Here is a 17150-nt window from a genome sequence, read left to right on the forward strand (position 1 = left end):
CAAATATTTATCAAAAATTGAAATTAAATATTTTTTCAATGACTTAACCTTCATTAAAAAAATTATTTATCTTGGTCTGTTTTTTCCTGTGTGGACTCATCACTGCGACCAGAAACATTAGATCTTTAGTGATATTGCCCAGGTGTTTTCTGTACTCCGCTCTTCATATTATTGGCAGTATCACTATAGAAGTAAGTGATACGCTTATCATCCTTATCCGTGCTTATGTGTAAGTTTAACCTTTCCGTTTCAAGCTTACTGCTTTACTATACCTCTGTCTATCCTAAGGGCATCTTCAGCGGTGATCCAAATCGTTGTTTTGTTCTATTTTTTTGGAACAAACTCAAATTCACTGCTGCACTGGTGGTGTAAATTTGGTTTGATACCAGATCTAAATTGAAGAAATTTGAAACAGGTATACGTGTTGGTCTATTTTTGTCACTTTTTGGAACAAGAAATAGATCGTTCTAAAACCCTTTGTACGCTACCAATAGGTGGGTAAAATGTCATATTTTAATTGAATACCTCATTTTCAGCTATTTCCATATAAGCATTTTGCGAGTGTTGGAGAATAAACAAAACAATTTTTTTTTATGACAATTCACAATTCATTTTTGTGGCTTTTCTGAAAAGGAAAATGAACAGGTTTGTCGTTTTTGGCTTCAAGAAAACCGACCAGCAAAAGGGGGAATTCTGGAAGACCATAACCGTAGGTTCAACTAGTTGGTTTGCAACCATCAGCCACTAGGATAACAAATATGTTGGCTATTTTGTTAATCGCCTTAATTATAGTGGGACTAGAGGAGACCGTAAGGGCCAGAAAAATGTTTCTTGAAGACACTGAACTGAAAACGTTCAAAATGTAGGCTTGTTTTAATATCTTCAAGACCGAACCCAAGTTTAAAGAGCTGCAAGATTCTGAAAGATTGATGAGACGAAAATGGAAGATGAACATCTACGCGATCAAATATTTTTCGCTATCCTCGGAAGCCCTACTTGTAGCAGAAATTTTTCGATCATACTAATCCATCCTGAGAAATGTCACTGACGCTCGGCTCAAACCGTCAAATCCATAAAGTCTTGTGGATAAAAAGTGTCTTGTTAAAGTAATCGTTTAATGTGCGTAAAAATTATCGAATTTCCGTTTGTTAAATATTGAGTGCTTTTTATTATAACAAGTCTCATAAACTGATAGCATGGGGTATTTAATTGTGGACAGAATGACAGAAGTCAGCGGTTTAAAACAACAAGATATACAACACCGGTGCGGAGAACGAAAAGTTGGTCTATATTAACTGGTTCTATTCAGGTTTTGCTGGTGTAAATCTAGTATAAAGTTGTTTCAAAAATAGACCACCGCTGAAGATGCCCTAACAATATCGCCTAATTACAATTCCCTGGAGAGAAATTCCATACGTCACTCAGACCAATTTTTTATAATCGGAACCTATTTTTGTTGGGAGGAGAGTCAACAGGGGTATTGTAGAATAGCTCCGTTGCCGCAAGGTTACAGAGTCCGCTTTGGTGAGCGGGTGGTCGTGGGTTCGAATCTTAGTAGAATCAGGCCATTTGGTTGTCAAAGGACTTTTAGCATGGGTTTATTCTCAGGCTCCCCACCACGTACCCTTCCTTCAATCTGTATTCTACAGTACCCCTGTTGACTCCCCTCCTAACAAAAATAAGTCCCTATTATAATAAAACTGGTGTGAGTAACATATGGAAGTTCTCTTCAGGAAATTGTAACTAGGCGATATTGTTAGGATGGACAGAGGCTCGGTATAGTAGAGTAGTAAGCTTGAAACGTTCAATAGTGTTACTGCTAATAATATGAAGTGCGGAGTACAGAAAACACCTGGGCAATATCACAATAAATCTAAGTTCTGGTCGCAGTGATGAGTCCACACAGAAAAAAAATGTAGAATTCAGATTGAAGGAATGGTATGTAGTTGGGAGTCTGAGAATAAACCTATTCTTGAGTCCTTTGACAACCAAATGGCCTGATTCTACTAAGATTCGAACCCACGACCACCCGCTTATCAAAGCAGACCTTTACCAAAAGTTTTATTGAAATTTCAATTTAAAAAAAAAAGAAAAAACTTTGCCTTTGAGTCGAAATAAAAATTTACGGTTTTTTGTTTTCTACACGGCATTACTAGAATTCCCTAAAATTCATTTACAGAAAATTTACAACCGAAGGTTTCTAAGTAAAAATAAGTCTCAAACATTCCTTAACTCGCGACAAATATTCAAATCGCTAAGACAAATACGTGTGCAAAGTTTCATTCAAATAAAAAACGGTTGATTAAATTTTTGCTTATTTTTGAATTATTTGGCGTGATTTAACTCAGCTTTTGATAACGATAAAAAATCGATTGAATGCTATGAGTAGAGCAATTAGTAAGATCAATATCTCCGTTCTGTAGCATTATATCGTTTCTGTTCTCAAGAACAATTAAAAAAAAATCAATGTCATCATATTTTATCTTTCAACGGTTTTCCAGAGCTTAACTATTGTTTTCGACAACCAAACAGCGATTTTTTATTACCAATACCAGTTATTGAGTATTGGAGTATACTGCCAGGATGAATGTTACATATTTCGATGCACTCCCAACTTCAATTATTATTTAATTTTTATTATCTACGTCCTGAGCAATTTTCATACCTCTACGTCCCTTTTTCAATGACCAAGTGGTTCAAGAACAGCCCCTCTTCAAAAGATAGGCCACATGAGCATGCATGCAAAGTTACTCAATTAGACATCTCACAATCTGCCTCTCTCCAAACTCACAAAGTTTTAGTGAACTATTAGAGACGCTGATTAAGACGGAGAATTCGGGGGTTTGTTAAATAAATAAAAAAAAAACATCATGTACCAAATTAGTTAGACATTTTATCTATCTAGCGATGATGAAATAATTTGGGCGGTTCAAAGCAGTGCTATTCTAAAAATTCTTTGTGGCAATTGCGGATGAAAAGGAAATTGCAACCAACCAGAGTGAACTATGAACCAAAGAGATAGCATCGGCAAACTGTAATTGTTTCATAAAGTCGATTACCGTTGTGATGGAGTTGAATTTTCTTAGATCTTTCAAGCAAGCGTTACTGCTAGGTTCATTGAAGAAATTATGAATGCCCACCAAACAAAGAAAGACAACTTTAGATAGTCGGGTGCATGATCTAATAAATGCATCCAACTGTACTAAACTAAACCAATAATAGTATGAAATAAAATTCAAGTATTTCGAGTATTTATAATATCAACTATTGAATACGTTAACGCTAAAATTAATGTATGTCTTAATTTTATATTTCGATTACTCGAAATAAAATTTTTACCACTTAGTTCAGTTTGGTTGTATACCGAATATATGATTTCGCATTCGTTTTTACATCGAGTGCCTCATTGTCACATTGAAGTACATAAATGCGTGGATAGTGGATAGATACACCGAAAGTTACAGCAACAAATATCTGTATGTCATCTGCCCACTTTTAAATTCACTTGTTTTTTCAGCAGCGGCAAAACCAATTTGGTAGTTCTAGCCAGGAACCCAGCCTTAACCACTAAGAGAGGCTATGTTTGTACTTTTCAAAATCTCTGCTCTAGAACTAACCGGTATTTTTGTAAAACTCCACAGGAAACATTTGGCTTAGCTCAGAATTCAGAACCAACAAAGATTACACTTAAAACACTTTTAAACGTTCAATCCAGAACGTGTTCACACACATCACCTCGCAATCGGTTTCGCAATCTGTCTGCCGTTATATTCCGTTTCCACAAAGCTTCCATACCTCATTCGACGCACTTCCTCCAGATTACTATCGCTATCCACTACGGCCGTCATGCCGGCAATATTTTTCACTTTGCGCGCCGCAATGTTATTAACCAGATACGACGACGATTTCACGTTCAGGAAAATATCACTCTTCTGCCGGGTCAGCATGGGTGGCGGCCCGTAACGGTAACCGGCGGGGCCCATTTTACCGTTGTACATAACGCCGGTGCCCCCGGGCCCCATCGGAAGTCCAGCCGAGGCGGGACGCCTCACGCCATTGCCAACCTCTAGATTGCTCGCCATCCAACGCGATTTGGCCATTTTCTCAGCGTACGTTGGCGGCCATGGTCTCAGCCGACGATCCGAGTAGCGCTTCTCGGCCATCGCGTTCATACTGAAGCCACGATCGAAGCGGGCCGTCGTGAGCACCATTATGCCTTGTTTGAATGAATTCAATGACAAGTCTCTACACTTTTTACACCCAGACACCAATAATAAACATCAAAATCAGCTGCTCTCAGCGGATAGCCAAGGTGAGTATTCTCTAAAATATTCGATTTGGTTCGATGACTTTCGCGTTGGTAACTGGCCTAGCTGGAACCGTTTCCCGGAAACATCACGTGGTTCAGGTGTCACAACCGGACACTACTGACCGTCGACGACACCGCTGCCGTGGTAACCTGACAAAAATCGAGTGCCTTAATAGGTGGGCTTGTACCTTCACCGTACCACTCTACCGTAATTTATAACAATAATTAAACGATAACGATACTCCATAAATTCTTCTTGTGTTATAAATTGTATTTTGTGACGGTATACTGCCTTCATTCCAGCAGTGCTTAAACCCGTTCACTCGAACTTTTGGACCGCAAACGTACACGACATAATGTTACTCGTTTCTACCTTACTACTACTTCCTTTCCACCGCAGATCGTAATCACCGATGCAATTCCGGACTCACTGACTTTTCCCAAAGTTGATGAGTTTTCACTAATTTGCACATTGTTGTTTCCACGTTACTATTAGCACGCACCACCCGTCAACGTCAACGCGCCGTCGAAGATCGTTGGTCTGATGATGATAGGCTTGGACAGACTGAAAGGTAAGTATGAAGCGACTTTCCAAAAACAATTCGGGCGAGCAAAACGATCGCATTTTAGCACTTGGATGAAGCCGGCGATGGTGGTGGTGGGTGGCATGGTATGGACGAATAGGCGAAAAAGGGGGCTTTATCTCAGTGGAATCCCCTTGAAGTGCTGACGAACAAGCAAGCGTGATGTAAACAACCGCCGCGTTTTTTGGCGGCGTTGAACGCGAAACAGGTGTAAAAATCAACGAAAGTTTCCTTATCGTTGCGCGTCTGTGTCTGCCGAGTGTCGAGTACCTATCGATCTCGAGCGCCGAATGGATGCAGGTTTGCTTTCGGTAAGCTGATTTGTTACCTTGGCTTCGGATAGGGAAAAGCCTGACCCGCTGCAAGCGTTTGGCACGGGCTGACGTAAGATTTAGTGGAAAGGTAATTGAACTACTATGGTTTGTAGTTATTCAGATTTTCGAGAGAAGCTAATGGAGTAGAAGAACTCTTTAAAAAAAAGTTTTACAATTGAACTATTTCGCATCGAAACGTTTTGTGTAGCCGCAATGGTAGAACGAATTATTCGCCACACGGTTCAAAGACTTGATATTTTTATACGTCGAAATAGGAAAAATGAAAAAAATTATAAAGCCATGAAAGGCTTAGGTTTTGAGGAAGGTTGAGTAAACAGCGGTGGAGTCGTCAAGGTATGGGAGATTCATAATCAATTCCAAACAACGCAACCCAGCGATGTATTTTACGTAACATTACCAGAAATCAAATTGATGTGATGATTGAAAAATAAATACACATGTAGGTGGCGCAAAGATTTACAGAGGCAAAAGCATTTGATGACTTAAAAAAAACATTCCAATTTGAAATAAGGGTTAATCAATTTCAATACCAGCAAAAAAAAATCTAATGCAGCAATCGCAGCTCAATTTGGATTAATTCATAGAGATAGATGGTAGATATATTTTCAGATGGACAATAGTTGAACAATACGATAAGATAAGTATCAAGTGAAGCTACCCATGTTTTATCATTACGAACAATAGTTGGAAACAGCAATTAGCATTTTTTCCCGCAGGAAAAGCAGTCATTCCAAAGGTACCGAAAGAAAACCTTCTGATTCACTACTTCGCCTCCAAAAAGTAAAGAAAGTGTTTCCGTTTTGATTAAAAAACCACTCAATTAATCTAGCTGCTCTTACGAAGTTGCTCGTTAGGGGTTGCATTTTTGGACATGCATAATAAATTATTAGTTAATTATTTCGTGTGGCCAAACACAAAAGGTGATTTTTCAACGCTATCAGAAATGTGTAATGGGAATTGTTAAAGTTCATTTGCTTTCGCACTTAATTCGTTGGGATTCAAATAGGTAATGTAGCATGATCGGAACAGTCCGAAGATGTACCATGATTGGAAAAAAAATATACGCGAAATTTCCCCACTATTTAATGAAAAAATATATCACTGAAGGTTGTAAAAACATAGAGCAACTTTTCTTGATGAAGTTAAAAAAGTTTCATTAAGATTGTTTAAGTATTACTATTAGTAAAAATGTTTTAAAAAAGATCAATTTTCGAACACAATTGATATCAGGCCTTGTTCACAAGCAGTAAAAATGGAATCAAATGTTCAAGAATTGCAGCATATTTTTCCCTAAAAAGCTTCTAAAACATTTAAATTTGATGTAGAAACACTTTTTGTGCAAAATATTCGCTTTGAAGTTGGAATTATTGGGGAAATGCGAAGGCCTGTTTCGTATCATGATCGAACAGCATGAATTCATAATCGGAGCAGCTTACTTCTGAGACTTCACCGCTTCACTTTGCCTGTGATTGATATAATGATGGATTCACGTAGGTACAATTAATGGGAAAGTTTTTGTTAGATTTTTTTTCTCTGAGAGTGACCTTTTTGAAGGGTGGAAATAGTTTTTGGACAGTAAAATTGTCCTACCCTAATATACTTGAATACAAATAAATCTTAAATAAAATGGCTGTTCCGATTATGATGCATATTTTGTTCCGATCATGATTCACTTCCTTCCGATCGTGATACAAATTTCATGATTAGATAAAATGATATATTTGAACGAATTCACGTCGAATCAGCTACATTTTATTGTTTCTGTAAACTAGACAGATGGATTATTTCGATAAACCAATTTGTTCGCGATTTCATGAGATAATAATGGTGAAAATGTGACATGAAAATTTATGTAGCATGGAAACAGTCTAAACTGTGCCGATCATGATATCTTACCTTTTTTGTCGAAAAGAAAAATAATCTTTCAACTAGCTAAAATGCTAGCTATTTGAATATAAAGATAGCTGATTGTAGCAATTGAGGATTGCATTTTCGAAAATTGGGTATGCTTTTTTATATGACTTCTATCATTTCGACACCTAATTACATAGAATGTAATTCGAATGTACCAAACCAAGAAGGGCGCTTCAAAACCACGTTCAGGTTTTTATTTTGAATCTGTAGGAGCATTTTTCTTGTTGTCAAACAGCAGCATAGAGCAATGCTGGTCTCAAAATTTGGTACAGATTTAATTTAAAATTTCTGGTAATGAGAACATAAAAACATCTCATATATTTGATGCACTTTGCGTGTACACTTTCAATATACTCTTTGAAAATAAGTTTTTTGTCGTTAACTAGTCCCATGCCGTTAAACTTGCCAAACCAATTTAGAATAATCCCTTCTCACATGGTAACGTGATTATGGTTTGGCTTGAGAGAAAAAGCTCTAGGCTTATTGGGAAAATCAATAAATTGAGTTTTAAAAGAAAATTTTCAACTCTTGCCAGTAGGAAGAAAAAATATCCACGATTTTCTGGAATCGACTGCATATGACACAATTTTTTTTTCTTTTACGGAAATGTTTATGTTATCAGAGAACAATGACTTTGTGCATCCTGGTGGTAAAGCAGAAAGATTTGAAGGGAATATTGGGGTAGCCGCGAAAATGATCATGTCGATTGAAAAGAACGAAACCTGTTTTTTTTGCTTATAGGCCCGAAGAATGATTTGTGCAAAATTTCAGCTCAATTGGGTATGATTTAGAAGTGCCCCAAAGCACTCAATGTTTTGATTTTTGATTTTTTTTTCAATGCCAAATATGTTGAAAATGCATGAAACTTCGAAATCTGGTGTAATCTCGAAACAAAAAACTGTAGCCGAGAATCGAACTTCCGTTTTTTGAGCAACCTTAATGCTTAAGGCGGATTTTTTTTACAATTGGTTTCTAAAATGACTCACAATTGGGTGGTTTAGCTATATTAATTTTTGTATATCACTAGAAAAAGCTGCGTTTTCTAAGCAAAACGTGATTTAAAAAAATATCGTTGTCCTTCGGTTTTAGAAAGAGAAAAAAAAACAATTAAAATGCGAATGATCTCATATTTACTGCTATTAATAGGAACAAACTATTCATTTGGAAATATTTTTTTACTAGTATGCCAAAACTTGATGGTCTAATACATTATTTCCCGGCAATGCGGTTTCAAAATAAATGTTCGAACATTTGATGCCAAAAAGGCAAATACATATGAGCATTTTTAATAATTTATGTTTGTCCTACTAAACCAATATAAATTTCATTTCAATTGTTTCTGGAACCATCCTAGTAAAAAATAGGTGAACCATACTAATGAAAAATAGGGTTTAAGATACTTGTGCCACTCCATAAAAAACGGGCAACCAATTTAATCGAGCATTTCTGATTTGGCTGAAACTTTGCATAGACATTTCTATGGATAAAATTTGCCATTTTGTGCTATTGGTTTAATTATTTCACTCACGACTTTTTTTCCAGGAGCTTTTAAAATATGCAATTCTGGGAAGAAATTGAGGTTTACAAATATTTCTGGAGCTAAAACGGTTTGTTCGATCGGTGAGATGTCATCGGCAAAGTTGTACACAGCAAATTTGTCTTTCCAGCGGGGGCCTAGTGTGGTTGGTAACGTCTCCGCCAACCACGCTCGACGCCTGGGTTCGAATCCCACCGCCGACATAGGTGTCGATGGTTGTGAGGTGGCGTGATCCACTCACAACCAACCCAACTGGTCTAGATTCAATCCCAGCCGACACCGGGAGATTTTCTGAGGCGAAAAATCTCTGGGATCACGCCTTCCATCGCATGAGGAAGTAAAGCCGTTGGTGCCGGTCCGTTAATAAACGGGTCGTGAGTTAGGGTCCTGGGTGTGGAGTCGCCTCCCTGGGCGTCGGTAATTGGCCACAACAGTGGCGGAACTAGAGCGACGGAAAATAAGCGAGAATATAAAAAAAAAATTGTCTTTCCGGGAAACATACACTTAAAAAAAAATATTTTTTTAAATGATATAAGGAAAATTAAAAACAATTAGAATCTAAAATAGCTCATTTTTTTTAAAGTTGAATTTTTTTTTAAACTACAAAAGATTACCTAACCGTTGAAAATTATCCGATCAGGAGGAATTAGGAAAACAAATTTTTTTTGAAAAGTATTTTTTAAAAACAAAATTTTTTTTCACAGGATAATTTTTTTTGGGACGACAACTGTAATTAAAAACATTTTTACAGACAAAACGGTTTGTTTGATAGGCATAGTGTCTTTGAAAAAGTTATAGATAGTATTTTTTCCCTCCAATTTTTTTTCAGAAAATAACTTTTTCCCTAATTTTCTGTGATAGGTAATCTTTTGTAATTTACCTAAACAAACATATTAAATTTTTTAAAAGTGAGTCGAATTTACTATTTACAACTTTGCCGGAGACGTCACTCCGATCAAATAAACCCTCGATCCAGATCGACTTGAACTGTCCTACAGTACGGTCGCATTTTACCAACAGCTCGAGGCTAAGTCTTAGACTACCGAGAGATATTAAAATTTTGTTTTTCGCTTTCAACAGGCAATCTTTTTGAAAGACTAGACTTGAAAGGCAAAGTAATAAATTTGTTTTTAAAGTTAACGAGTGTTTAGTGAATTAATTTGGTTTGAGATATTTCTACTCAAATTCTATAGTGAAGTGAAAGTGTAGTGAAGTTGTCCAGTTATGCCTGGAAAAAATAAAAAAGCTCGCTTTGATGCGGCATCAAGGAAACGTGAGGCATCTCCTCCAAGTTACACTGAAATTTCGACTAACAGGTATGATATCCTTTCTTCTGTTGGGGATCTAGAATTCCAAACTTCTCATACTGAGCATAAACCCGTTATGAAGAAGGTTAAAGTTCCACCTATTGTGGTATTTGTAGCAAACTTTAAAGCATTTCGATCAGAACTTTCATCATTTCTATCGAATGTGAAAGTTAATTTTCAAATTGGTCGCCAAGGCGAAATTCGTATTTTGGCCGAATCTTTTGATGGCCATAAACATCTTTTACAGTATTTGACTGAAAAGATGTATAAATTTTACTCTTTTGATGCCAAAAACGAGAGACCGTTTAAGGCTGTTTTGAAAGGTCTCTCAAATGATCAAAGTATTGATGAAATCAAAGATTGTTTGTCAGAATCACTTGGTCTTGCCCCCAACCAAGTAATTTTGATGAAACGAAAGGCAAATGCCAAAATTTTTCAAACTGGAATACACCAGGAAAATTACTTAGTACATTTTGATCGTACCAAAGTACATAATTTAAAATGTTTGGAAAAGGCACGTGTTTTATTCAACGTGCGAATAAAGTGGGAAAATTTCAAGAGACATGGAGGAATCCATAATCTTACGCAATGTCGGAATTGTCAAGCCTATGGTCATGGAACTCGAAACTGCCATATGGCTGCAAAATGTATGATTTGTGGTGACACTAGTCACACGAAAAATATCTGCCCCGTGAAAGAGATCACTAATAGTTTCAAATGTGTAAATTGTGGGGGAAATCACAAATCTAATTTCTTTAATTGTCCTGTAAGGTCAAAAATTATTGCTTCTAGACAAAGTAGGAATTCTAAACAACCTGTTGTCAATGTGGGTAATCAAAAGACTTTCAGTACTGTTCAGGCATCACCAGCACTTTCATTAGCAGGTGTGTCTGTAGGTAATAATTTAAATTCAGATAGCAAATTTCAGAAAAATAATCCTGTTCAGGCAACACCAGGCTGTTCATATGCCAGTGTCCTTTCAGATAATATTTCAAATTCAAACAGTAACAAACCATTCGTGTTCGGTGCTGAAAAGTCAGCCAGTATTGATTTAGGTAATCCAACTCCCGAAAAGATTGAATACCTACAACAATCCATGCTGCAGCTAATGTCCGTTTTGTTGAACTGTAACTCGATGTACGAGGCTGTTCAAGAAGGTATAAAATTTACAACTTATATTGTTATGACATTGAAATTCAGCAATGATTTCAAATAATGCTGTAAATTTTCTAAATTGGAATGCTCGCTCTTTAAAAGCGAAAGAGGATGAATTTTTCAATTTTTTAACAGTCCACGATGTGCATATTGCAGTTGTGACTGAAACGCTTTTAAAGCCAAATATTAAACTAAAAAAGAACCCAAATTTTATAGTTCATAGGTTTGATAGAATTGATGTTGCCGGTGGTGGAGTTGCAATAGTTATCCACCGTCGAATAAAACATCGTGTTTTACCCCATCTTGAAACCAAAGTTATCGAGAGTTTGGGAATTGAAATTGAAACAAGTATTGGCATTTTATTTATAGCCGCAGTGTATTTGCCTTTTCAATGCACTGGTGAGCGAAAAAATTATTTCAAGGGAGATTTGCAAAAACTCACAAGAAATAAATCTTAATTTTTAATCATCGGTGATTTTAATGCGAAACATCGATCTTGGAATAATGCTCAAAGCAATTCCAATGGAAAAATATTGTTTAATGATTGCTCGGCTGGATTTTGTTCATTTTTATTTCCAAATGGTCCTACATGTTATTCTTCTATTAGGAATCCATCTACAATTGATTTGGTACTAACAAATCAAAGCCATTCATGCAGTGATTTATTTACTCATGCTGACTTTGATTCTGATCATCTTCCCATAACATTTTCTATTTCCCATGAAACTATTTTAAATCCCACTAAATCTGTGTTAAATTATCACAAGACTAATTGGGATAGATATCCTTCTACGATCGAGGAAAATTTGAATGATGATATTATTTTACAAAATAGTGCTGACATTGACAGAGCATTAGAAAATTTTAGCAGCTAAATACTCAATGCCCGGAATTTATCAGTTCCTAAGGCAAGAGTGAAATTTAATGCACCAATTATTGACAGTGACCTTCAACTTCTTATACGTTTGAAGAACATACGGAGACATCAATACCAAAGATCTCGTGATCCTGCTTTGAAAATTATTTTTCAAGAATTACAAAAGGAAATTAAACATAGATTCACTCTCTTGCGAAATGAGAATTTCATGAGAGAAGTTGAACAACTAAAACCTTATTCAAAACCTTTCTGGAAGCTTTCGAAGGTTCTTAAGAAACCCTCGAAGCCCATTCCAGTCCTTAAAGATGGTGATTGCATTTCTCTAACGAATGAACAAATATCTCAAAAACTTGCTCAGCAGTTTGAGAGTGTTCATAACTCCAATTTGAACGTAGTAAGTTCTATTGAAAATGAAGTAAACCAAAAGTATGTTCAGATCACCACCCAAGAATTTCTTTCCGAAGAGGTATTGGAGACAAACTTGAATGAGGTGCGAACTATTCTCAAAAAATTCAAAAACATCAAAGCACCAGGAGATGATGGGATTTTCTATATCCTCATCAAAATACTTCCCGAAAACTCTTTAAATTTCTTGGTAAAAAATTTTAACAGATGCTTTGCACTAGCACATTTTCCTACGGAATGGAAAAATGCCAAAGTCACTCCAATTTTAAAACCCGAAAAGAATCCAGCTGAGGCATCAAGTTATCGACCAATTAGTTTACTTTCCTCTATTAGCAAACTTTTTGAAAGAATAATTATTAATAGAATGATCACACATATTAATGAGAACTCAATTTTTGCAAATGAGCAGTTTGGTTTTCGCCATGGGCATTCCACTACTCATCAGTTACTTAGAGTAACAAATATGATTCGAACTAATAAATCTGGAGGCTATTCGACTGGAGCTACTCTTCTAGATATAGAAAAGGCATTCGACAGTGTTTGGCATAAAGGTTTAATAGCTAAAATGTCAAATTTCAGTTTTCCGCTTTACCTCACAAAATGAAACAAATGATACAAAGTTATTTAACTGACCGCACTCTCCAGGTTAACTATCTAAATAATAAATCTAATAGATTGCCTGTTAGAGCCGGTGTGCCTCAGGGGAGTATCTTGGGCCCAATCTTATATAACATTTTTACTTCTGATCTTCCTGATTTACCGCCAGGTTGTGAGAAATCTCTGTTTTGTAACGATACAAGTATTTCCGCAAAAGGAAAAAGCCTTCGTGTTATATGCAGTCGGCTTCAAAAAAGTTTAGATATATTTTCTCCATACTTACAAAAATGGAAGATTTCCCCTAATGCTTCAAAAACACAGTTGATTATTTTTCCCCAAAAGCCAAGAGTTTCATTTCTCAAACCCACCCATAACCACGTTATTAAGATGAACGGTGTGGTCTTAAATTGGTCTGATCAAGTTAAATACTTAGGGCTAATTTATGATAAGAATCTTACTTTCAAGGAGCACATTGAAAAATATCCAGTCAAAGTGCAATAAGTATATCAAATGTTTATATCCTCTTATCAACAGGAATTCTAGACTTTGTCTCAAGAATAAACTGTTAATTTACAAACAAATATTTAGATCAACAATGTTATATGCAGTTCCCATCTGGACAAGTTGTTGTGCAACCAGGAAGAAGACACTTCAAAGGATTCAGAATAAACATTTGAAAATGATTTTGAAGCGTCCTCCCTGGTTTAGCACGAACGAGCTACAAAGGCTCACTAATGTAGAAACATTAGAAAATATGTCAAGCCAAATTATCAACAAATTCCGACAAAAATCGTTGCAATCCTCAATTGCAACGATTAGCTCACTTTATAGTCAGTAAGATAGTTTTAAGTTTATTTTAAGTTTCGTTTTATTCCTTTTTTTTTCTTGACAAGTAGGTTTAATAATTTTCCTACAATTACATTATCTTAACTGCGAAAGCTAATAACATTCAATAATACTAAAAAGCGTACAAATATATATAATAGTGTTGAAATGACACCATTTGTGGCAGAACACACAATACTAATTCTGAATAGATATTTTAGTACATAAATAAATCATTACAAACTCCCCCCTCTATAAAAAAAAATAAATAAATAAACCCGATTACCCAAAAACGGCTAAGTTTCGGAAAGTCGATTTTCGACCATAAAATTTTTCGAGATAACACCTGATTTAAACGTTTCATGCATTTTTAAGTCATTTGGCATGAAAAAAATTAGAATTTTTTTTATAATAAATAAATAAAATATGCCCCTATTTTCCTCCCGCTCCTATATTCATCTCAACACCTATGTTCATTGGGGCGGGGCAAAAAATAAATGTTAGCTCCCGTGCACTTTTCGTGTTCCTTATGGGTCCCATAACAACTGTGTAACTTTTCAGATCGATCGGTGAAACGCCCGATTTGCGCCCGATTTTAAAAGTTTCCATTTATATGGGAAAATCCACTTTTTCAATACTTATTCCCTAGAGATGTCAAGTTGGCTTTTAAAATAATATCAATACATGATAATTGTAGGAAATTTTCCTGGGAAAACTCTTCTGAAAACCGTAAGGCGCTACGATTCTTGTAGAAACAGCTATTCACCCCAAACTGATTGAATGTCTGACGGACGGCTCACCATTGAAATTTGCCAGCAACACTGCTACAGCATGCTGCTATTGCAAACTTACTTAAGTATGAGAAATAATTTCGCGTGGAATTAATGTTCAAAGTGTGATTTTTGCTCATAAAACCTTCGGGGAAGCCTCCAAGATAAATTTAAGCGATATCATTTCTCATCACATGGTTGAATTTGCAACAGCAGCAGCAGTATTGCTAGTAAAATTCAATGGTGAGCCGTTCGTCAGATATTCAATCAGTCTGGAGTGAATATCTTTTTTCACAAGCTAGGTAGCGCCTTGCGATCTTCAGAGGAGTTTTTTCCAGGAAAATTTCCTATAAATATCATGTATTGACATATTTTTAGAAGCCAACTGGACATCTCTATGGAAAAAGTTTTGAAAAAGTGGTTTTTCCCATAAAAAATCGTATGGAAGCTTCAAAAATCGGGCGCGAATCGGGCGTTTCACAGATCGACCTGAAAAGTTACACAGTTGTTATAGGACCCATGAGGAACACGAAAAGTGCATGGGAGCGAAAAAATAACACCATCGCTTTTTTCCCATATAACCGTGTCCCAGTCTAATGTTCATCTCATCGCTCTTATTTGTTCAATTTACCGTTAAATTCTACTATTTTTTCAAAATAATCATTTTACCCCTCGATTTAATTTTGTTTTGGAAAAAAAATCTACATTTGCTACTTTTTTGCCACAAAAGTGTTAAAAAACATTGATAAATGATATTAAATTTTTTCAGTGTAGTACCTGAAATTCAATTTTTTCAATATTTTTGAATGAACGCTCATACATTGACTAGAATGCATCCCTTGCTGACTTTTGTCTAACTCAAATTTTTGGCAACTAAATTGTCAATCTGAAAATCTCATTAAAAAAATAGTATGACTGTTTTTACAATAACTTTTTGTTTTTAAATAATTTATTTAGTGTAAGATCTCAAATTCAATTGCAATTTTTTCCTATAATTTTTTTCAATTTTTTTCTATAAAAGTTCAGACACTGTTCTTAAAGTCTTCCCTTGACAACTTGTCTCTATCTCTTGTCATTAATGAGATAATATCTCATAATAATTTAATATAATATAATTATAATAATTATATTATAATATAATTATTATATAATTATAATATTATAATAATAAACTCATAATCGATATATTATATCGATTTGTAATAAATAAAACTTCAGCCTTTTTCAAATGTTAGTATAGATAAATTTAAAAAAAAAAGAATACAAAAAATATTTCTTTGCGTTGTTTTTTTTTAAATCGAAAAAATATTAAGAAAAGCTATCGCCGACAGATAAGAGTGCCCTCTTTTTCCGTGTTGGGTATTTTCGTCCCTGCAACCAATTTTTTGATATTTTGTGACATAAAACCCCCTAATCCAGAAAAAAGCTAAGAAAAGGGCCAAAATCTTGTATACAACTTTTTTTTTTGAATAAAACTCAAGAATGCATAAATATCTAAATATTTCATGTGTCGACGATTATTTGAAATATGGCTGAGTTTGACAATTGAACTCTTAGTATTTACTATAAGAAGTTATATGTTGGATATATGGAAATCAATCAACTAAGGAATCGTTCACAAATTACGTTTGGGTTTAGTGGGGGTTTGTTTGATACATGATTTTTTTTGATAGTTTTGTCTTTCTAAAAAAATATACACTCTGAAAAAATTATTTATTCTTTGAAAAACAAATAAAAGAAAAAATAGTAATTAATTATCTAAAAGAGCTCATTTTTTTCTAAAAATTACAAAAGAGTACCTAAACAATGCAAACGGTCCGATCATTGAGAAATCAGGAAAGTGAAGATATTTTGTAAACAAAAAATTAATATTTTTTCACAAGGCACATTTTTTATGGAAGGACAAAATAACTATCTACAACTTTTCCAAAGAGACTATGCCAATCAAACAAACCGTTTTGACTGTAAAAATATTTTTAATTCTCCATATAGTGCTCAATTGAAAATAAAAATATTTCTACAGCCAAAACGGTTTGAATGATTGGCATAGTGTCTTCGCCAAAGTTGTAGATAACAATTTTGTCCTTTAAAAAAAATGTGCTCTTTGAAAAAAAATTTAAAAAAAAATTTTTTTTTCAAAAAGGTATAACTTTTTTTGTCTTAATTTCTCTATGATCGGACCTGTTGCATTGTTTAGGTAATTTTCAAAAGTTTTTATGAAAAAAATAGGATTTTAAAAAATGAGCTTATCTAGTAAAATTATTTAACTTAATTTTTCTTTTAATTTCATTTTTCAATAAAATAAATATTGTTTTTTGGAATGTAAATTTTTTATCTGGACAGACGAAACTATCATCTACAACTTTGCCGAAGACGTAACACCGACCAAACAAATCGTTTTGGCCCTAAAAATATTTGTGATTATCAATACCTTCCCAAAATAGCATTTTTCAATATCTTCTCAAAAATGAGTCGTGTGCCAAAAAATTAAACCAATATCACAAAATGGCATCTTTTGCCCATAGAAACGTCTAT

At 34.9% G+C, this 17150-nt stretch overlaps 1 protein-coding gene across 5 annotated transcripts in view; it reads right to left on the reverse strand.

Moving 5' to 3' along the window:
- The window catches only part of LOC129719469 (WD repeat-containing protein 47), a 183239-nt gene that overhangs the window by 42282 nt on the left and 123807 nt on the right, over nt 1-17150 (reverse strand). Inside the window, exon 2 of one of the 5 annotated variants that reach the window (XM_055670817.1) lies at nt 3796-4874. The exons of the other annotated variants lie outside the window; for them this stretch is intronic. Coding sequence (XP_055526792.1) covers nt 3796-4211 — 416 coding nt within the window. The 5' untranslated portion in view covers nt 4212-4874. The remainder of the gene's footprint in view (nt 1-3795; nt 4875-17150) is intronic. 5 annotated transcript variants of the gene reach the window in all.

This window comes from Wyeomyia smithii, chromosome 2, assembly GCF_029784165.1.
Source record: "Wyeomyia smithii strain HCP4-BCI-WySm-NY-G18 chromosome 2, ASM2978416v1, whole genome shotgun sequence".
Classification (NCBI taxonomy): Eukaryota; Metazoa; Arthropoda; class Insecta; order Diptera; family Culicidae; genus Wyeomyia; species Wyeomyia smithii.